The 23,790-nt window shown below is 39.7% G+C and overlaps 1 protein-coding gene and 1 long non-coding RNA gene across 5 annotated transcripts in view; one reads left to right on the top strand and one right to left on the bottom strand.

Moving 5' to 3' along the window:
• The window catches only part of nol11 (nucleolar protein 11), a 73,070-nt gene extending 59,236 nt beyond the window's left edge, over nt 1-13,834 (bottom strand). For 2 of the 4 annotated variants that reach the window (XM_065253277.2, XM_065253279.2), the window contains exons 1-3: nt 13,610-13,834; nt 13,318-13,431; nt 12,114-12,170 (exon numbers count right to left, since the gene is read on the bottom strand). In XM_065253277.2, coding sequence (XP_065109349.1) covers nt 12,114-12,170; nt 13,318-13,431; nt 13,610-13,756 — 318 coding nt within the window. In that variant the 5' untranslated portion in view covers nt 13,757-13,834. The remainder of the gene's footprint in view (nt 1-12,113; nt 12,171-13,317; nt 13,432-13,609) is intronic. The other 2 variants (XM_065253276.2, XM_065253278.2) reach the window with 2 other exon arrangements.
• On the top strand, nt 63-3,260 carry LOC135718004 (uncharacterized). Its single transcript, XR_010520507.2, has 4 exons — nt 63-341; nt 759-849; nt 1,154-1,241; nt 2,115-3,260. It is a non-coding gene; the product is annotated as an uncharacterized lncRNA (long non-coding RNA).
• Nucleotides 13,835-23,790: the final 9,956 nt, after the last annotated feature.

Raw genomic sequence — 23,790 nt, 5'->3', positions numbered from 1 at the left:
TACATTTATACAGGTTTATAATCTTAGGATTAGAATAAAATACTAGCGTAATAGCTAAAAAAAAGTTAAATAAAAAGATTAAATAAAAAGATTAAATTATCCTATATGACAAAGAACAACCAAAAGTTTTAAATTCACAATTTAATAATAATTTAATGCGATTTAAATTGTTTATGTAGTTTTCTAAGATGTTTATTTATGTAAATGCTGTGTGTGTGTTCTGCGGGTGCTGCCCCTTTAAATCCGTTGAAGTGACGTCAGTTACCATGGAAACGAGGCTACAAGGAACAACAGAAAGCGGTGATGCTCCGTGTCTCTTATGGTTTTCTTCACTTTTTCAGGTAAGTTTTGTCCCTCAAATTACAAAAATAATACACACAACTGTGGTTGACACCTACTTGATACGCTTTTGTTCAATATTTACCTCACTGAAATGGCTTGTGTCTTCGAGAAAAGTCCGTTAGCATTTCCGTTAGCATGGTGCTAGCGCTATAGTTTTAGCGCTTGTTTATGAAAGTTTGGGCGATTGAGAACATCTAAATGTGTCATTGGGAGGTTTTAAAAGCGTTGTAAAGGATGTCAATGCATAATGGGAAGTATGAATTTGTTTATCCTAAAATATGCAATGTACTCACAGTCTATGCATGTACTGTTACGTTATGCAGTAGCAACTTAACATGGGGCGTCAAAATTAGCTGAAAGTATTACAAGGTTTTATCGTAAATCAATATAGATAAAAAGTTGTTCTCTGATTTCAGGAGTGACAAAATAACCCCTCTATAATAGAAAATAAGCTCAAGATTTCTGCATTTTCGAATGGAGCTGCTGAAAGAGATGTTGAAAACTCAGGTGAGTTTAAAAAAGCTCATTCAATCACTTCATATGCACTTCTCAACGTAATCTTGCATCTTGTTATTTTCCTTTAAAAAATGTATTACAGTTATTTAAAGAAGGTTTTGACAAACGTGAGTGACGCTGTGCAATATATAATGAATAAGTAAACCTACAAACATAAAATTCAGCTATTTTTTGTGTATTCTATTTTTTTGTATACCATCCTTTTTAACGTTTCAACTCTACTCTTGCTTGTTTCCTTTTGTACTGCATCCTAAATATTGTTTGCTCTGTGACAAGTTGCATGTTATGTTTGTAGATTTGTCCATGCTGATGGCCATGCAGCAGAGTTCAAGCAAACCTGTCAGAAAACATCTCTAAGGGGCTATGTATGAACCATATGGCTAGTAAGACCTCAAACTTAAACACTACTGTTCAAAAGGCTGTGATTTATTTATTTGACAAAAATACAGTGAAAACAGAAATGTTGTGAAATTATCACAATGTAGATTATCTGTTTTCTTTGTAAATATGCAGTTAAGTGTAATTTCTGTGATGCAAAATAAAATATTTACTCTCACTTCTAACAAACAGAAGTGCAACTTACCATTTTAGGGGAACTCTAAAATATTTGTTAACACAACAAACAACTTTGATAATAATTGAAATGTTTCTTGAGCATCAAATCAGCGTATTAGAATGAACTCTGATAGATTATGTGACACTAAAGACTGGAGTAATGATGCTGAAAATTCTACATTAATCACAGGAATAAATGACAACTTACAATATGTTCATATATATATAATAAATACATTTAAAAAAATCTGAACCTAAACCTTTGAATGGCATTGTAAAGTATAGTTATGATGGCTTGTTCCTCCAACTTATTGATACTATTGCATATGTAGTTTGTTCCATAGAGACTGTCTCGGTTCCACAAATAATGAGGAAAAATTTACTAAGGAATCCAGAAAAAATCAGATTGTGATTTGAACCAGATAATTGCTTAATAAGGTCACAAAATTATTGGTAGTAGTACCCAGGATGTCAAAGTCCACAAAAGGAGGCAGAGCTTTTTCACATTTTACTCCCAAACTCTTCCAGTGTAAATCTAGAAAAAGTCCTACCTTTTTAGCCAAGCATTCACATAACACATTTTATAACATTGTTCTTAAGTAATGAAAAGTATTAAACAAGTGCACATGATCATATTTTGCTTGAAATAATATGAACAGCAGCTATGGTAATCCTTTTGCTTTCCTGTTTTTATCTATCAGGATGCCCATACAAGTTACAGAAGCTCCAGTATGGATCCAGCCTCACTTGTAAAGACTTCAGATGATGCCTACACTCTCAGAGACTTCAGATGATGGCAACTAAATGGACATACAAAACTGCCAAACATTTTATATATATATATATATATATAGCACTCACTGCCTCAAAGCATAAGTTTGCAGATTTTCAACCCACATTATATTTTTACAATAAATTGGGGTATTTGAATGGACAATGTTAACGCTTTTTTTCTTGAGTTAAACTTAAATTCCCAATTAGTTCTTGACAATACTCTGCCAGATGACAGATTACATATATTACAGACATTGGAACAATACAAAGTGGGTTGGAAATCTGTAAACTTCCTTTATAATCATAATTGTCTGTTTAACTGAGCATGACTTGAAACACATGCCTTGTATTATCTTAGAGCTATATGATTACTGTATTAACATTACTTCGTTACTTAATGAGATTAATGCGTATCCCTAGTTTCACAGACAAGGCTTAAGCCTATAGTCCTGGACTAAGACACATGTTTGAGCGGTCTCAATTGAAAAGAACTTTCAATGCGAGATTTTAAAATAAACCAGTGCCAGTGATTTTTCTTAAGATAGACACCAGTAACAATTTTTTTCTAAGGCATGTTTATTAAAGATGCTTAAACATCTTAATTTAACTAAGGCATAGTCTAGTAGCTTTAGCTAAGCCATGTCTGTGAAACCAGGCCTTTATACATTTTCTTAATGCATTAAGATATGTAAGTTGAATTAAAAGATTAAATTCGGTTTAAACTTTATTGGTAAAACATACCAAGCAGATTAGGCCAGAAAATAAACCAAATGTGTTAAATTACAGTTTGCTGGACTATTGTATGAATTTAATAATTATTAAAATCCTCATACTTGTTTGACAAATTAATATATCATTATTGAGAACTGAGATAAGTGGTATTATTAAATATTTGGTTTAACACCTTACAATGATTTTAATTACCATGCAAAGTGTTACATTTCTTTGGCATTTTGTTTAGTTTTGTTTTGTTTTTAGTAAACGTTTCCAGTGTTTGTATACAATTATTTTAACTTGATATATCTGTTATGACGTCTTTGACAAGCTATTAAACGTTTTTTTTTTTAACATTATTTCATTGTTCATAATATTTATAATTATATGTTTGTCAGTTAGACGTTTTGTCATATTAGGTTGCATTAAATTAAATCCTTGTTGGTCTTAGCATAAGATATTTTCTCCAGTGATTTGTCAGTGTAGCTAACCGGTCCTTAGAAGAATTGTGTTAAACATGAGTTCAAAGCCTACTGGAAATCTACTACATATTTTGCGGAACCTACAGTTCAAGTCTACCTCCAGAAGGATTGAGAGCTCACAGGTTTGATGATTAACGCGTTCTTTCTGTAAACGCCCAACGCGTTTCGGCACGTGCAACATGAGATGTATTAATAACGTTTTTTCACGTTGTGAAAAGGTTGGGATAACGTTATTTTCCGACGTATTTAATACGACCAAATGTCGGGTTTTTTGAACGTTATAAATACGTATTTTTACAACGTTGCAAAAACGTTTAGATTACGTTATCAAAACGTTTTTTTCACGTTGTGAAAATACGTATTTATAACGTTCAAAAAACCCGACATTTGGTCGTATTAAGTACGTCGAAAAATAACGTTATCAAAACTTTTTCACAACGTGAAAAAAAGTTTTTTATAACGTTTTTGTGTTTGCTGGGTATACAACAGCAGAATATCTAAGCACAGTGAAAGACTCTAAATTAAGAAGAACAATGACAAGATACAGACTGAGCAATCACACTTTGACTATAGAGAAAGGAAGACATCGACAAAACTGGTTACCCAAAGAGAGCCGCATTTGCCCATACTGTAACCGAGGAGATATAGAGACAGAACAACACTTCCTCATCATCTGTACAGAAATTCTACACAAAATTTGAAACAATGTGCACTGACTTCACAAAATTAAACAACAATGCACAACTTCAATATTTATTAGGAGAAAAACAAAATTGTATTTTACTACATACTGCTGAAAACCTATTGTATGTGTCTGTTTTATTATTATTATTATTTATTATTTTTCCGCCTTAAAACGCGTCGCCCAGCCCAAACCGTAAGTCGTAGAAACTTGCCACTTGGTCAACTGGTTGTATATTAGCAGGCTACTCAGATACTGTGAACCAGCCAAATCGGCCCATAGGTGGCGCTATAGCGATGCCGACGCGTTGGGGCTCATAACTCCTAAACCGAACATCCTACACTCAAGTGTTTGGTATCATTGTAATCCCTGGCTCCAAACTTAAAAAATGTATATCTCCGATTTCATTTCCGGTATGCAAATTTTTTTGCTAATATGCATAATATGCATTTTCAAGCCAAAATGAACTTGTCCTAGGTTTTTCGCCCGATCGGAATCGTTCCAACGCAGGAGAAATCTGTGGAGTGAATAGGTAAATAATTATCGTACAGAATTTGAAATTTCGCTTCAGGGTCACTAAGGGGCGCCAAAACTCCATACAGACAGTAGCCTATCATCAATGAAATGGCTATAACTCATGAACGGTTTGAGATATCTTAACGAGGTTTGGTACACATGTGTACCAGCTCACTCCGGGGTCACAGTACAAAAGATGCGGATTTTGCCCACTAGGTGGCGCTATAACAGGCTTGAGCTCGGGAATGGCTAGTACTACACAACAGTTAGCCCGATATACTTAATATTTGGTATGGTGTGTCTTTGTGCAATGTACCATGAGGGTCTGGAAGGACACTGGCGTATCTCCAAAAACATGGCCGTCATCGGCCAATGAAGGTTGAGGACTGATTTGACAGGATTAACGAAGGTCGATTGGAACTAAACGCACTGTGCTTCTTCGTGTACTGCTCCTGAAGGTCTGTAAGATTTACGGTGTCGTTTGGCCACTAGGGGGCGTAATACCATATTTCGGTGCCTGTATCACGTGACGTTTGACATACACACACAAACATGACATCATATGATAGAATTGCCCATTGTGAACAACTTTGCCTCTTTAAGCGTTGCTGTCAATCAAACGGTTCGTGAGTTATTGGTGATAACCTTCAAAACCTACTTTTGCGAACTAGTCCTAGGTTTTTCGCCCGATCGGAACCTAACCAAGGCTGATTGATTCTGTGGAGTGTGACTATAAATAATTATCAAAAAGTTGAAATTTGTATTCATACACGAAAGGAGTGGCCAAAAACATAAATGGGAGGAGCTTAGAACATTTAAATGGCCATAACTCGAGAGGGGTTTGAGATATCATCATGGGGCTTGAATCATATGTGTAGGCCATCGGTCTTAGGTTGTGATATAAAAAGCTCGCCGATCGGACACTAGATGGTGCTATAACTAGGAAAATGGCACTAAATACTGTGATTATGCAATGGTTAGAACTTTCATGCGTATAACTTTATCTGAGGTCAAGAGATTTTCATGGGAGTTGTTTTTTTAGCATCCTGAATTGTTTCCGACTCCTACGATACCAAGCATGCCAGATTTCGCCTTATGGTTAGTTCTGCACAGCAAAAATAACGCTTACAAAACATGCGCAAATAACTCCGCGAGGGTTATTCCTTTCGACTCGAAAATGCCATAGGAAGAACATTGCATTACCTTCTGAACAAAAAACTCTACTGTTTTTTTCACCAGATTTGATACACTGATGTCTGAGCAGAGTCTGAGGCAATACCCAAAAAATAATATGCCTGCACCTCTAGTTGGCCTCATAATTGAACAAAACCTTTGACATTGAGCGAGCCCAATGGTCTTACAACAGTTTTTTCACTAAACTAAAGTGTTTAGCCATGATACTAGCTAGATGTAACAAAGTCATGACCTGACGTTGCATGCACAATTTTGTCGTAGCGCCACCCTGTGGTTATTTGTTATTTTCACTTAAAAGTGAGTAGAGAGCGGAGAGATTTCACTGAATGAGAGCCGTCTTTTTTGCTGATAACTAATGTATTTAAGGTTGTATCTTCTCCAAACGTATGCGTAATGACATGGTACTTGGTGATTCTGATGGCAGTCAGGACCTGAGGGAGCCTGCAGTTTCGGACGCATAGTTTACACGCCTACAACTTTGGCTGCATTCACCGTATTTTCATGGGACTTTTTTCACAGGAGTCCTGAATTGTTGCAAAGTCCAACGATACCAAACATGCCCGGTTTTGCCTTATGCTTAGTCCTGGGGTTATCATAACACAATTCAGAAGGACATTAAATAAGTCAAGCATCATCTTTCCAGCTGTGTTTGCTGTTCACTGTAGGTCCTTGCGGTCTACTGCGCTGCTGTGTTTGTGTCTTATGTACACGTGTGCAGTCTGTTTGCACCATTGCACCATACCACGACTCAATGGCCTTGTAGTTCAACTAAACACGTCCATTTCTGAATTGTATGTTACGTTATAAATCTGAAAAACTAATTCTCGTTAACAAATTATCCTCATAACGTCACATTAAGGATATTACATGTTTGTCTTATAGGTGCACCTGTGTGTACGCATACATAGTCTGTATGATCCTTTTTTGACCATCTCTTTCGTTTTTCTGGAGCGAGGTGGTCTATCATTCATTGTGGCTGTGTTCGGGTGTAACTGCTCAGCCTGATAAACGACGTGTGAGGTTTTTGACGTTGCCTTAAAGCTCGAAACCCGGCAATTGCTGCTTGCAGCTATATTTAATTTTTTTTTTAATTGAGTTATTAATTTTATAGACTATTGAAGCAATAGTATGGCTTCATTGTATTTTGTATTTATGCATACATTACATGTATAAACATTACAAAATGCATTGACAACGTTAATTGTATACGTTGCATTATTTCATAACATTGGCCGTTATTCGTTGGCCATAAGAAATCGAATTTAGACAAATGACTACGTACACATCACAACACAACACTTGAGTTTAGATGGCAAAAAAAAAACATGTAAGAGAAACAAGTGTTTGTTAGCAAGTCTGCTCAATGCTCTTATGATCGTAAGCTAGCTAGTCCCATGTTGAAGTAATTTTACTGGTCTAATTATCAACACTGGATGAATGAACAGCATAGTAAAAAAATACACACTACAAGCAAGCGCAACCACATACAACATAAACCGCAAACAAATTTACAAATAAGAGATTTACTTACTTGTCCATCAACAAGATTGCCAGATCAGCATCCCTTTTGCATCTGTCTATTAGCTCACGCCAACGAGTAAAAACCTGACCGAGTGGGACTCTTGTCCGGTTCCTAACTCGGTCAGATTCTCTTTTTCGCTTTCTACTATCTTCCGAACGGGTTTTCTTAGCTGTTTCCCTCATCGAGCATCACGTCTCAAATGCGCGCGTGCAGTTGTTGTTATAGGCTTGTTTGACTTCATGCAGCGCTGCAGGAACCGACAGCCGGATGACGTCAAAGTGCAGTCTCGGATCATTCTCGCGGTACTTTTACGTCATCCGACTGCCGGTTCTTGCAGCACTGCACGAAGTCGAACAAGCCTAACGCGCGTGACGTCGTTGCCGTAAAGCAAGTTGTGATTCTCGCGAGATTTGTCAGGGGCGGTTCTCTCAAGCTTGCATTGGTGGTTTTGCTAGCGGCGTCCTCCCCGAGCTTCAACAGGAGGATGATTCGCCATACTATGACTTCGTTAACCATCGAAATGACTTTGAAGCGGTTATATTAAGGTAAAATAACTGCATAGTGTCTATATCTATTAGCATTATGTGCGAGAAGAACTCTTTATTTGGCGTCGCCGCAGCTCCTTGCGCTTGCCTAGAGAGACCTCTGCACGCGAGAGACCGGCCGGCTGCTGCATGAGGAGAGGGGAGAGAGTGCGAGAGAGAGCGCGCGAGAGCGAGCAAGACAAGAGTCTCGCTGCGTGACCCGCGGTGTATTCACAGGCACTTATTATAAAAATTACACAAATAACTCGTTCATTTTTTTATAAGTGAACTATTTTACATGTTTCTCCGTCACACTCAGTCTAACATGCTGGAGGGCAGAGTTAGCCACGCCCACTTATTTGCATTCCGCGGAATAGACTGAATAGAAAAATCTGTTACGTCTGACATTTTATTCCGCGGTAACGGAATACCGTCATACCGCCCAGCCCTAAATGGGGCTGTGTAAAAAATAGTCTGCGATTCTCATTCGTGTTTCATCACTAAAGCCGGTTCCGTGATTAGAAGTAAATCGCCATCAGCTGCTTTCAGATGGAGTGGCATTTACTATACAGAGCCTTAGTTCACAGAGAAGTATGGCAAAATTGGGTTCAAAATCATGGAAAATCGACTACGCGATTTTGCCTAGCTTCTCTGTGAACTCTGTGTAATAAATGCCGCTCCATCTGAAAGCAGCTGATGGCGATTTAATACTTATCACCGAACCGGCTTTACTGATGAAACACGCGTGAGAATCACAGGCGATTTTTTGCACAGCCCTAATGGATAATAATAACTGAGTGTGATGGACTCTTTACAACCCTGTTCATCAAAAAAATGACAAAGATCGAAAAAGTCTAATTGCAACCTCTGGCGGTGTGTGTGTGTGTGTGTGTGTGAATGATTACCTTGATGAGTTCGTTACAGATTCATAGTACAATTGTGCTTTTGACTTCAACTGTAACATTTTCAGCATTTTAGCTAAGCAGTAATGATATTCATTACCTGATAAATTTTGATTAAACTTTTATTTTGAATTTGTTTGTTTGTGCACCCCCAAATATTTTTAGCACCAGCCGCCGAGTGGGTGTAAACAGCCATGACCCATTGCAGCAACGGGTCAAAGCACAATGATAGCCTTATTCGGACGGGATTAGTTTTAAAGGGGTAGATGGCGTAATGTAATTTTACCACAGGACATCTGTAATATTAATGGTCAATTCGGACGGATTAGAAATCTCAGTAAAACATTCAAAAGTGGGAGGGGTAACTCGATTGCGCAGTGCGTCACCTCTCGTCGTCACTTGCACATTTCCTTGCTTCCTGATATCAGATGTGCAAACAACATGACACATACGAGGAAAAGGCGAAACCCAGTGTTTAATTTCAGTTTGGGGAGACACAGGTTCAGAAACTGTTCCGTGCCTCTGAGAAGTAAATTTGACTTTTTTTAAAAAAAAGTTTGTGTCTTGTTATTCAGGAAGTGACTTGCCACTGACTTGTTTTTCCGCCTAGAACGCAATTAAATGCTTTTTAAGCACTTTTATATTTAAAAGAAACCCGCAAATTAAAAGGAAATGATACAGCTGGTCTATTCACATTGGATTAGCATTACCTGAGGTAATTTCTCTGGACCTTCTTAAGCCCTATTCGGACGGGATTAGTTTTACAGGGGTACAGACCTGCCAACCTTGGAAAAATTTTTTGAGTACAGAAGCATCGGCCGAAAGGACAGAACACGGGTTTTTAACATATAATTTAACACATGCACGCGCACATGCACGCACACACACCTCTTGGTAACTTTCAAGGTAAAATTCAAGGTAACATTGCACTTTTTTCCCCATCCTGCCATAATCTGCTTTAAAAATAATTATAAATGTGAATAAAATCATGTTTTACTAAATTTGCCTTATATGGTGATTCATAACATTATTAATGTTAAATACTGTATTCTCCAAAGTTTAGCAAGTCTGCACAAACACTGTTAAAAGTGATATTACTGTTAAATAGTGGGAGATGGTTAACCCACAAATGACATTGTTATCATTTACTCAACCTCATATTGTGTCTAACCTTCATGATTTCTTTCTTGAGTGAAACACACACAAATTTTTTTTTAGAATTTTTGTTTTTCCCTGACTAGCAAAAAATACAATGAAGTGGGGACCAGACACTGTGGTTATCAACACTCTTTAAAATAACTTGGGTATCACACAATAAAGAAACTCATAAATGTTTGGATGGTCTGTTCTGTTATGTAAACTATGACTGAATTACATGTTTTAAGTTAACTATACCTTTAAGTCAGTATTTTAGAGTTAACACTGCTTTAAATTCAACCATAACTGTGACAGTAGTGCTGTTAACTGTATGTCTGTCTGTCTGTAATTTATTGTAGCTTTGTTTACAGTGCAGTACAGTACGGCATAGGCACCTATCACGTGGGCGCTCGAGACACAAGATATTTTCCATTTATAAAACTTTATTTGATGTGGTTTGTATATGACGTTTTATTTTATTGACAATTATCAAGAGCGCGTTATTTCAGAACGCATTTAATCCGCTTCACTCGGATGTCAGGTGGATTCCCTTCACTGAGAGGGAACTTTCCGTTTTTATTTGACTAAAACTGGATGCTCTCCCCATGATAAAATCATTGTACTTTTTCGTAAGCGCTCAACTATAACGTAAATGATGCTCATTTACAAATCAAAAGTAATGTTAGCGCATCTTGCGGTCAAGTGCACGTTATGAAACGGAGCCCGCGCGACCGTCGACATCAAAGGATTAAGCTAATGCATTATTTCATTATTTGCACATCCACCCTGACCAGTTTACCTTAGCGGGTCAGACGTCTTGACTCTCCGTTGAAAAAGATGGTCAGAAACTGCGGGTGGAGGAAGGAGATCACGCTGGATTTTGTCATTCCATCGATAGCAGACTCTTGTTACTGATTGGCCATACCACTTGTCAATCATCCCCACTTTCTATGTGGTGGATGAGCCCAGTGCTATGATTGGACATATTTTTCTTTTTTCTGTTGCTTCTTTTGAGTACTTCGCGCGGCAAAGGGCGTCATCAGGTTTTTGCGTAGTTTAGAGTGACAAATCGTACCACCGTACTTTGAGGTCAAAATGAGTACCTGCTACGCAAAATGCGTACAGGTTGGCAGGTCTGGGGGTAGATGGCGTAATGTAATTTTACCACAGGACGTCGGTAATATTAATGGTCAATTCGGACGGGATTAGAATTCTCAGTAAAACATTCAGAAGTGGGAGGGGTAACTCGTTTGCGCAGCTTGTCACCTCTCGTCTTCACGTGCACGTTACCTTGCCTCTTGATATCAGATGTGCAAACAACATGAAACAGACAAGGAAAACGCGAAACACTGTGATTAATTTCAGTTTGGGGAGAACGTCAGTTTCGTACACAGTTCCGCGAATCTGAGAAGTGAATTTGACTTTTTTTTTTTAAACTTTGTGTCGTGTTTTATTCAGAAACTGACCTGTCACTGACTTGTTTCCCGTCTAGAACGCAAGTAAATGCTTCTTTAAGCGCTTCTATATTTAAAAGAAACCCGCAAATTGAAAGGAAATGACGCGATTTACGTGGATATTTACAGCTGGTCTATTCGCACTGGATTAGTATTACCTGAGGTAATTTCTACGGACCTTTTTACAGAAGGTAAAAGACGCCGTAATCTTTACTGACATTGTCCGTAATGATTACTGACATAGAGCATTGGGACTGGACTAAAATCACTGAGAAGCTCTGATAAAAACTTGCTTTACCCCACCTCCCTATGTAAAACTAATCCCGTCCGAATAGTACTTTACAGAAGGTAAAAGTCGCTGTAATCTTTACTGACGTTGTCTGTGATGATTACTGACATGAAGCATTCGGACAGGACTAAAATCACTAAGAAGCTCTGATAAAAATTGCTTTACCCCACCTCCCTATGTAAAACTAATCCCGTCCGAATAGTACTTAAAAGATGTCTGGTAAAGATCTGGAGATCTGGAATACATTTGGTGTGTAAAAACATCTTATAAAGGTCTTAGAAAGAGCTACATCACATACATTCTATATCAAAAACGTCTTGCAGACGTCTTCAATATGATATCTTTTAGGAAACTTCTCAGAGACGTATTGCAGGTGAGCAAACAATCTAAACAAAAATAGACGTCTCCGAGATGTATGTGTGCTATCAGGGAGGTCTCTACGTATGCCTATGGTGCTCCTACTGTTTGTATTAGAGATAAAGCTTTAGAAAGAAAAAAAAAAAAACTTACAGTTGCTTTGAAAGCTTGATCTATGTTGACATCACCATCTTTCCAAACTCTGACAACCTAAACACAAATAAGCCCGCTTTAGAGGTCACATATAAATTAAGGTGACCAGACGTCCCCGTTTTCCGGGGACAGTCCCTGTTTTTTTGTGTTCTGTCCCCGACTGAAGCTGTCCCTGGAAATGTCCCCGTTTTACGGCATGTCCAAAACAACCTCAAATACACTGAAAACCCCAGTCAACATAGCGTTTGTAGTACCAGACCGGAGCAATCATGTAATGATTATTTTCACCAGCAGAGGGGGCCGCGAGCTACCCATTACTTGTGCACCCCATTGATTTAGCGATGAAGAATTTACTACGAGACACATTATCATCAATCAAGTTATCATAACATAGGAAAACAGTTATGGGGGCTTAAGGTACTAACTACTCATGTTAAATTAAAATAATAAACCAAAGACGCGAACTGATCACAGTATGTTACGGAGCATTTGTTTTGTGTAGGCTAAATATGTTTACATTTAACACTATTCCTTCTGTTCGTCACGTTCACAATGTTATGAAATCAGATGAAGTAGTACCTTAAAAGTCATTTTGATGGGGTATGTCTCTTTTGTAAAAAACGGGAAAAAATAGATTTTTAGGATACAGAAATTTTTCAATTAATTGAATTAGAAACACTGCAAAAAATGACTTTCTTATTAGTATTTTCTCTTGTTTTCAGTACAAATATAAAAAAATTCTTAAGTCAAGATGCATTTTCTTGATGTGCTTAAAACAAGCAAAAAAATCTACCACTACTTAATTCAAGAAAAATATATATTGTTTTTTTTGCATGTTTTAAGCACAAATTCACTTAAAAAAAAAAAAATTGTCTTAAAGCTAGATTTTTCTTAGGGGATTTTGCTTATGAAGAAAATGCATTTTTTAAAGATTTTTTTTAGATATTTGTACTGAAAATAAGACAAAAATACAATTAAGTAAGAAGTCATGTTTTTCAGTGAACCCACAACAATAAAAAGAAGAAAACTTTCCAAAAACATTTTGTCCCCGTTTTTTAATTCATAGATAACAACAAATGAGATTTTAATGATATTTTGACCATTTAACTAGGAAATGTCCCCGGTTTTCATTTTAAAAATCTGGTCACCTTAATATAAATTAGCACGTGAAAGTGAAATACCCTCGAAAACAGCCCATTTTTACCTTGTAATCGGTAATGGCCACATATTCCTGAGTCTGTGTGTTAAACACAGCAGGGCAGGTGATGGTCTGTCCTTGCTTCACTGTCCAACTGCCAAGTGGCTTCTGATCAGACACCTGTTAAAACAATTCATTTTCTTTGAAAAACATTTACCACGCAGATTATAGTCTAATTCAGCACTGCTTACAGTAATTTATAATCGCGTGTGAACATCGTCAAATGAATCTTGTACTCCTGATTGTAAGTAGCAGCGATCGCCATTAATTCTTATTACAAAAATCTTACTCAGTTTACCTTGTAAACGGTTACAGTTCTGGACGAATCTGTGACGAGAACATGATCGACATCTGCATTCAATTCAACTCCCTGAATTCCTACATTCGAAGTGTTGTTCTGCGTTGCGTTAATACACAACGTGTAGCCCTCATACAACGCCGCCATGTTTTAGCACGCTTGGCGTGATTGTACTACCACGAGATTAAACGGTGTCACCACTAATCGAACCGTGCAGGAAACACGATTTGTACCGCGCATGTGCAAATTACGTCACTTCTTCTTCTTCTTCTTCTTCTAATTTTTATTGGCGGTTGACACTACTGGGTGTATTACCGCCACCGCTGGACTGGAGTATGGAACAGGAATTGCATTTAGCTACACACTAGATTCTTTTTAAAAGCCCCATATCCCTTAAAAAAGAAAACAAAAAAGAAAACTCTTTTCTGTATTTCTTTGTAAAATGTTTCTCAATTCAAAGACCACCTCATTAGCCTCTACCTGAGTTTTAAATATTTGCCTCTCTACTTGGTACTTTGGACAATGAAACAGTACATGTTCCACTGTTTCCAGACTACGCCCTATGCACTGCTCACAATTACCATCTGCATGTTTTTTCATAAGAAACAGGGTATTATTTAATTTAGTGTGGCCACCAAGCCTAAGCCTAGTCAACACCACTTCTTCATGTCTGGATCTGTTAGAGCTTATAGGCCTACTTAAATTTTTCCTCACACTAGGTTGAAGGTAATACAGATATCTCCCAGCAGTTTCATTCTCCCAAATATATTGCCATTTCTCATAAGATCTTGCTTTAATTATACTTTTAACCTCTGCTTTGCTTAGTTTGATCTCCACCTCCACATTGTCATTTCCTGCAGGTTTCTTGGCATATTTGTCAGCCAACTCATTCCCCTCCACTCACTTGTGCGCTGGAACCCACAAGAAAGAAAACTTAAAACCTGCCTTTTTCATTCCACTAGCCAATTGTAAAATTTCTAATAAAATATCTTTTCTGGATGCTGAATAGGAATACTGTAAACTTAAAAGAGCAGAGCTAAGATGCTATAACTGACTGTCTGTTGCACCCACAGCTTTCTACCCATAGCAAGGCCAACCATATAGCTATTATGCTGCCTTCACGTGCTATGGGAAAGATGATATTTTCCATTTGTGAACTGGTATTTACCAGCGTGTTGTGTTCAAGTGCATTTTCCATTTGTGAACTAGAATTTACCAGTTTGCTGCGTTCAAGTGCATTTTCCATTTGTGAACTGGTATTTACCATTGCTTTTGTTGTCATTCAACCATTCACGACGTTGCTGCTGCTCTCCGCCATTTTGAAAAGGTCAAAGGTAATCTCATCTCAGCAACTCGTGCATCAAAATATTTTACGAGTTGCCCAGTGGAAAATACCACATGAGGGGTGTTCATGTGCATTTTCCAAGTGGGATTTTGGTATTTACCATAATTACGATAGCACGTGAAGGCAGCATTAGTTCTCTTGTGTAAACTGCCAAACCGTCTGTTAGCCTTTTAGCTACATCCAAATCTGGTGCTACGTGAGCCACCCCCACCCTACTATCAGTTCTTTTGGATGCATCTGTATATATAATCATACTCTGGCTATACTTTTCTGCAATAACTGTTAACTCTCCATTTGTCTATTTCCTCTTCCTGGTTTTCCTCAAGCAGTTCTAAATCCACTTTAAGTTCTTAAAATGTCCAGGGGGGACTACAGGTAGCACCACTGTAGGACTAATATTCAGTGAACTTAATCTCATGTTCACTACCTTATGGTTTATTATCCATCCAAAGCTTCTCCCTCCCTCATGCAGACGCTTTTGACAATTCCTAATGACTGGCTGGGCAATATGTCCCTTAATATTAGCCCAGTATACTAGGGCAAGCTGGCCCCTCCTAGGTACAAAGGCATCTCTCCCATCTCCACCTGTAAGGCTACTATTGGAGAAGTTTTCACTGCCCCACTACAAATCCTTAGGGCTTGGTTATGCATAACATCCAATTTTTTACTACCGTTTTAGATGCAGATCCATAAACTACACTTCCATAGTCAAATGTTCCCTCTAGAGAAAAACATTACCTTTGTTTTCTCTACTGAAATCCTAAATCCCCACTGTACTGCCCATTTCTGGACCTTATTCACTGCAATCTGCATTTTAGATACAATAAAACCCACATTTCTTCCCTTTTTCCAAATGGCTCCATCATCTGCAAACAGGGCTACTCCATCAGCTCCCTGTACATTTTTAAAAATCTAATCTATCATTATATCAAACAACAAGGGCCTGACAATGCTTCCCTGAGGGGTTCCATTCTCTGCTATATAGCTAGTACTAACCTCATTCTCAATTTTAACCCTAAATCTCCTATCTGATAAAAATGCTTTAATCCACTGAAACATTCTACCCACAATCCCCATCTGCTTCAGTCAATTACGTCACTTCTTCTTCTTCTTCTTCTTCTTCTTCTTCTTCTTCTTCTTCTTCTTCTTCTTCTTCTTCTTCTTCTTCTTCTTCTTCTGGTGTTTTATGGCGGTTTGGCACATAGATATCATATAGAAGACTAGATGCCCTATTGGCCGCTGGGGACTGAGAAATACGGCGGCCATCTTAAACCGGTCGTTCTCCTAGTTTCGTTGCATGGCAGCAGATAAGATGTCAGAGCACTGTGGAGCATTTTCCTGTTCTAATCGGCGGACGATCGCAAATAGAGCCCGGAGGATTATTTTCACAAGTACTTTTTAACATCGCGGTACTATTGGTTGTATTTTGTGAATAGAATATTACCAGAAAATTGAGAAAGAGCCAGCTTATTATGTTGGCTTGACAAAGCCAACATACTGTTCTTCGATCTAAGCTTATTATTATTATGTTGGCTTGAAAAAGCCAACATACTGTTCTTCATCTTAATCTTATTATGTTGGCTTGAAAAAGCCAACATACTGTTCTTCATCTTAATCTTATTATTATTATGTTGGCTTGACAAAGCCAACATACTGTTCTTCGATCTAAGCTTATTATTAGTGGTGCTTGCATTTATGCAAGGCATCACTATTACTATTCCTCAGGGATATTATTATGTTGGCTTTGAAAAAGCCAATATATTGTTATTGCTATTAAACTTATTAGTGGTGCTTGCATTTATGCAAAGCATCACTATTACTATTGCTCAGGGATATTATTAGTGGTGCTTGCATTTATGCAAAGCATCACTATTACTATTGCTCAGGGATATTATTAGTGGTGCTTGCATTTATGCAAAGCATCACTATTACTATCTTGCATACTTATTATTATTATTAGTGGTGCTTGCATTTATGCAAGGCATCACTATTATTATTGCTCATACTTATTAGTGGTGCTTGCATTTATGCAAAGCATCACTATTACTATTCCTCAAAGATATTATTATTAGTGGTGCTTGCATTTATGCAAAGCATCACTATTACTATCTTGCATACTTATTATTATTAGTGGTGCTTGCATTTATGCAAGGCATCACTATTACTATTCCTCAGGGATATTATTATATTTTATTCTTACATCTGCACGTTTTTTCGGCACCTAACTCGTCCCGCACGGTTTGTCGTAGACCCATGAAAGAGGGCTCAAATCGACCGGCTTATTGAGGAGAGGTGTGCTATGACTTTTATAAGCGATCGGGTGCAGGATTTCCGAAAGGGGGGCGAAAAACCACCCGAAAAATCCCATTGACTTAACATTGCGCCCAACTTTGACGAGTCATAGCTCCGCTCGAGGATTTTGTAGAAACATGTGGGTTACAACATTTGAAGAGGGTGGTAGACTCTGTAAGATCATACATCACATTGGGGTGTAAGTTGTACCCCTGGGGTGTAAGAGGCGCCCAAAAGTGCCCCAATGAAAAGTCAATGGGGGAAAATCCCATAGACTTAACATTGCAAAAACTTTGACGGGTCATAGGTACGAGCGAGGATTTTGTAAAAACATGTGGGTTACATTATTTGAAGACGGTGGTAGACTCTGTAAGAACATGGATCACAATGGGGTGTAAGTTGTACCCCTGGGGTGTAGAAGGCACCCGAATTTTCCCATTGACTTATAATGGGGCAGGAAACATGCCCATATAAGGGAATAAAAAAGTTCCAGATGGGATATCTTTGCTTTACAATGTCGTAAAGACAAGGGGGTGGGCTCATTTTACTCAGACATCCAATCAGTCTATCAGGATATTCCCAAAGCTTTTAAGCCACGCCCCTAGCAACCACTTTTGAGCACCCTAGCAACATAAAATTCAAACAGTTATATCTCCGCATCAGAACATCGTAGAGACACGGGGGTTGGACCGTTTGACTCCTGACTCAGAGTGTAATCATTATGGGATGCCAATTTTTTCCCTAGCAACCAAATACAGTACCCTAGCAACAGAGTAAACAAAGCCTTATATCTCCGCACCAGAACATCGTAGAGACACTGGGCTTGGACCGTTTGACTAGTGACTCAAGAGTGTAATCATTATGGGATGCCAATTTTTTCCTTAGCAACCAAATACAGTACCCTAGCAACAGAGTAAACAAAGCCTTATATCTCCGCATCAGAACATCGTAGAGACATGGGGGTTGGACCGTTTGACTCGTGACTCAGAGTGTAATCATTATGGGATGCCATTTTTTTCCCTAGCAACCAAATACAGTACCCTAGCAACAGAGTAAACAAAGCCTTATATCTCCGCATCAGAACATCGTAGAGACACGGGGGTTGGACCGTTTTACCCGTGACTCGGCATGTAATCACTAGTGGATGCCAATTTTTTCCCTAGCAACCAAATACAGTACCCTAGCAACAGTGTAAACAAAGCCTTATATCTCCGCATCAGAACATCGTAGAGACACGGGGGTTGGACCGTTTGACTCGTGACTCGGAGTGTAATCATTATGGGATGCCAATTTTTTCCCTAGCAACCAAATACAGTACCCTAGCAACAGAGTAAACAAAGCCTTATATCTCCGCACCAGAACATCGTAGAGACACGGGGGTTGGACCGTTTGACTAGTGACTCAGAGTGTAATCATTATGGGATGCCAATTTTTTCCCTAGCAACCAAATACAGTACCCTAGCAACAGAGTAAACAAAGCCTTATATCTCCGCATCAGAACATCGTAGAGACACGGGGGTTGGACCGTTTGACTCGTGAATCAGAGTGTAATCACTAGTGGATGCCATTTTTTTCCCTAGCAACCAAATACAGTACCCTAGCAACAGTGTAAACAAAGCCTTATATCTCCGCATCAGAACATCGTAGAGACATGGGGGTTGGACCGTTTTACCCGTGACTCGGCATGTAATCACTAGTGGATGCCAATTTTTTCCCTAGCAACCAAATACAGTACCCTAGCAACAGTGTAAACAAATCCTTATATCTCCGCATCAGAACATCGTAGAGACACGGGGGTTGGACCGTTTGACTCGTGACTCGGAGTGTAATCATTATGGGGTGCCAATTTTTTCCCTAGCAACCAAATACAGTACCCTAGCAACAGAGTAAACAAAGCCTTATATCTCCGCACCAGAACATCGTAGAGACACGGGGTTGGACCGTTTGACTAGTGACTCAGAGTGTAATCATTATGGGATGCCAATTTTTTCCCTAGCAACCAAATACAGTACCCTAGCAACAGAGTAAACAAAGCCTTATATCTCCACATCAGAACATCGTAGAGACACGGGGGTTGGACCGTTTAACTAGTGACTCTGAGTGTAATCACTAGTGGATGCCAAATTTTTCCATAGCAACCAAATACAGTACCCTAGCAACCGCATAAACAAAGCCTTATATCTCTGCATCAAAACCTCATAGAGACACGGGGGTTGGAACGTTTTACTTTTGGGTTGGAGTATAATCATATATTGTCCCGAGAATTTTGCCACGGCAAGCACCACTTCACATTTTCTTCAGGAAATGTACCTATCTAGTTATTAGTGGTGCTTGCATTTATGCAAAGCATCACTATTATTATTGCTTTCGGTTATTATTATTCTTCTTCTTATATCTGGACACTTTTTCGGCACCTAACTTGTCCCGCACGGTTTGCCGTAGTCCCATGAAAGAGGGCTCAAATTGACCGGTTTATTGAGGAGAGGTGTGCTATGACTTTTATAAGGGATCGGGTGCAAGATTTTCGAAAGGGGGGCGAAAAACCACCCGAAAAATCCCATTGACTTAACATTGCGCCCAACTTTGACGGGTCATAGCTCCGTTCGAGGATTTTGTAAAAACATGTAGGTTACAACATTTGAAGAGGGTGGTAGACTCTGTAAGAACATACATCACATTGGGGTGTAAGTTGTACCCCTGGGGTGTAAGAGGCACCCGAAATTCCCCATTGACTTATAATGGGGCAGGGAACACGCCCATATAAGGGAATAAAATCGTTCCTGATGGGATATCTTTGCTTTACAGTGTCGTAGAGATAAGTGGGTGGGCTCATTTTACTCGGGCATCCAATCAGTCTCTCAGGATCATCCCAGAGCTATTAAGCCACGCCCCTAGCAACAATTTTGGGCACCCTAGCAACATCTCCCATAGACTGCCATTATAAAATGCCCAGATGGATATCTTTGCACCACAGTGTCATAGAGACATGGGGGTGGGCTCATTTTACTCAGGCATCCAATCAGTCTCTCAGGATCCTTACAGACTTACTAAGCCACGCCCCTAGCAACCACTTTTGAGCACCCTAGCAACATAAAATACAAACAGTTATATCTCGGCATCAGAACATCGTAGAGACACGGGGGTTGGACCGTTTTACTTGTGACTAGGGGTGTAACAATTGGAAACATCATTGGCCACTCCCAAGCCACGCCCCTAGCAACCAAATTTGAGCACCCTAGCAACCGAATAAACAAAGCCTTATATCTCCGCATCAGAACATCGTAGAGACACGGGGTTTGGACCGTTTTACTTGTGACTCGGAGTGTAATCACTGGGCACATCATTGGCCACTCCCAAGCCACGCCCCTAGCAACCAAATACAGTACCCTAGCAACAGAGTAAACAAAGCCTTATATCTCCGCATCAGAACATCGTAGAGACACGGGGGTTGGACCGTTTTACTTGTGACTCGGAGTGTAATCACTGGGCACATCATTGGCCACTCCCAAGCCACGCCCCTAGCAACCAAATACAGTACCCTAGCAACAGAGTAAACAAAGCCTTATATCTCCACATCAGAACATCGTAGAGACATGGGGGTTGGACCGTTTGACTCATGACTCGGAGGGTAATCACTAGTGGATGCCATTTTTTTCCCTAGCAACCAAATACAGTACCCTAGCAACAGAGTAAACAAAGCCTTATATCTCCGCATCAGAACATCATAGAGACACGGGGGTTGGATCGTTTGACTCGTGACTCGGAGGGTAATCACTAGTGGATGCCATTTTTTTCCTTAGCAACCAAATACAGTACCCTAGCAACAGAGTAAACAAACCCTTATATCTCCGCATCAGAACATCGTAGAGACACGGGGTTTGGACCGTTTGACTCGTGACTCGGAGTGTAATCACTAGTGGATGCCAATTTTCTCCCTAGCAACCAAATACATTACCCTAGCAACAGAGTAAACAAAGCCTTTTATCTCCACATCAGAACATCGCAGAGACACGGGGGTTGGACCGTTTGATTCGTATCTCGGAGTGTAATCACTAGTGGATGCCAATTTTTTCCCTAGCAACCAAATACAGTACCCTAGCAACAGAGTAAACAAAGCCTCATATCTCCGCATCAGAACATCGTAGAGACACGGGGGTTTGACCGTTTGACTCGTGACTCGGAGTGTAATCACTAGTGGATGCCAATTTTCTCCCTAGCAACCAAATACAGTACCCTAGCAACCGAATAAACAAAGCCTTATATCTTCGCATCAGAATATCGTAGAGACATGTGGGTTGAATTGTTTTACTTTTGGCTTGGAGTATAATCATATATTGTCCCCCGAAATTTGCCACGGCAAGCACCACTTCACATTTTCTTCAGGAAATGTACCTATCTAGTTATTATTATTATTATTCTTTTTCTGGACACTTTTTCGGCGCGTAACTCGTCCCGCACGCTTTGTCGTAGACCCATAAATTAGGGCTCAAATCGACCGGCTTATTGAGGAGAGGTGTGCTATGACTTTTATAAGCGATCGGGTGCAGGATTTCCGAAAGGGGGGCGAAAAACCACCCAAAAAATCCCATTGACTTAACATTGCGCCCAACTTTGACGAGTCATAGCTCCGCTCGAGGATTTTGTAGAAACATGTGGGTTACAACATTTGAAGAGGGTGGTAGGCTCTGTAAGAACATGGATCACAATGGGGTGTAAGTTGTACCCCTGGGGTGTAAGAGGTGCCCAAAAGTGCCCCAATGAAAAGTCAATGGGGCAAAATCCCATAGACTTACCATTGCAAAAATTTTGACGGGTCATAGGTCCGAGCCAGGATTTCATAGAAACATGTGGGTTACTAAATTTGAAGAGGGTGCTAGACTCTGTCAGGACGTCCCCCACAATGGGGTGTAAGGTTACCATAGCAACCATTTTGGGCACCCTAGCAACCTATACCATAGACTGCCATTATAAAATGCCCGGATGGATATCTTTGCACCACAGTGTCATAGAGACATGGGGGTGGGCTCATTTTACTCAGGCATCTAATCAGTCTCTCAGGATCCTTACAGACTTACTAAGCCACGCCCCTAGCAACCACTTTTGAGCACCCTAGCAACATAAAATACAAACAATTATATCTCGGCATCAGAACATCGTAGAGACACGGGGGTTGGACCGTTTTACTTGTGACTCGGAGTGTAATCACTGGGCACATCATTGGCCACTCCCAAGCCACGCCCCTAGCAACCAAATACAGTACCCTAGCAACAGAGTAAACAAAGCCTTATATCTCCGCATCAGAACATCGTAGAGACACGGGGGTTGGACCGTTTTACTTGTGACTCGGAGTGTAATCACTGGGCACATAATTGGCCACTCCCAAGCCACGCCCCTAGCAACCAAATACAGTACCCTAGCAACAGAGTAAACAAAGCCTTATATCTCCGCATCAGAACATCGTAGAGACACGGGGGTTGGACCGTTTTACTTGTGACTCGGAGTGTAATCACTGGGCACATCATTGGCCACTCCCAAGCCACGCCCCTAGCAACCAAATACAGTACCCTAGCAACAGAGTAAACAAAGCCTTATATCTCCGCATCAGAACATCGTAGAGACACGGGGGTTGGACCGTTTGACTCATGACTCGGAGGGTAATCACTAGTGGATGCAATTTTTTTCCCTAGCAACCAAATACAGTACCCTAGCAACAGAGTAAACAAAGCCTTATATCTCCGCATCAGAACATCGTAGAGACACGGGGGTTGGACCGTTTTACTTGTGACTCGGAGTGTAATCACTGGGCACATCATTGGCCACTCCCAAGCCACGCCCCTAGCAACCAAATACAGTACCCTAGCAACAGAGTAAACAAAGCCTTATATCTCCGCATCAGAACATCGTAGAGACACGGGGGTTGGACTGTTTGACTCATGACTCGGAGGGTAATCACTAGTGGATGCAATTTTTTTCCCTAGCAACCAAATACAGTACCCTAGCAACAGAGTAAACAAAGCCTTATATCTCCGCATCAGAACATCGTAGAGACACGGGGGTTGGACCGTTTGACTCGTGACTCGGAGGGTAATCACTAGTGGATGCCATTTTTTCCATAGCAACCAAATACAGTACCCTAGCAACAGAGTAAACAAAGCCTTATATCTCCGCATAAGAACATCGTAGAGACACGGGGTTAGGACCGTTTGACTCGTGACTCAGAGTGTAATCATTATGGGATGTCAAAATTTTCCCTAGCAACCAAATACAGTACCCTAGCAACCGAATAAACAAAGCCTTATATCTCTGCACCAGAACATCGTTGAGACTTGGGGGTTGGACCGTATGACTCGTGACTCAGAGTGTAATTATTATGGGATGCCAAATTTTTCCCTAGCAACCAAATACAGTACCCTAGCAACCGGATAAACACAGCCTTATATCTAATCTAGTTATTATTATTATTCTTCTTTTTCTTCTTCTGAGACTAAAATTTCCGCAGCTAACTCGTCTGACAGCTTTCAAGCTACATTCACCAAATTTTCCA

Source organism: Paramisgurnus dabryanus, chromosome 7 (assembly GCF_030506205.2).
Source record: "Paramisgurnus dabryanus chromosome 7, PD_genome_1.1, whole genome shotgun sequence".
Lineage (NCBI taxonomy): Eukaryota > Metazoa > Chordata > Actinopteri > Cypriniformes > Cobitidae > Paramisgurnus > Paramisgurnus dabryanus.
Note: the sequence above shows the minus strand (reverse complement) of the source record. Positions and strands in the feature narration are given on the sequence as shown.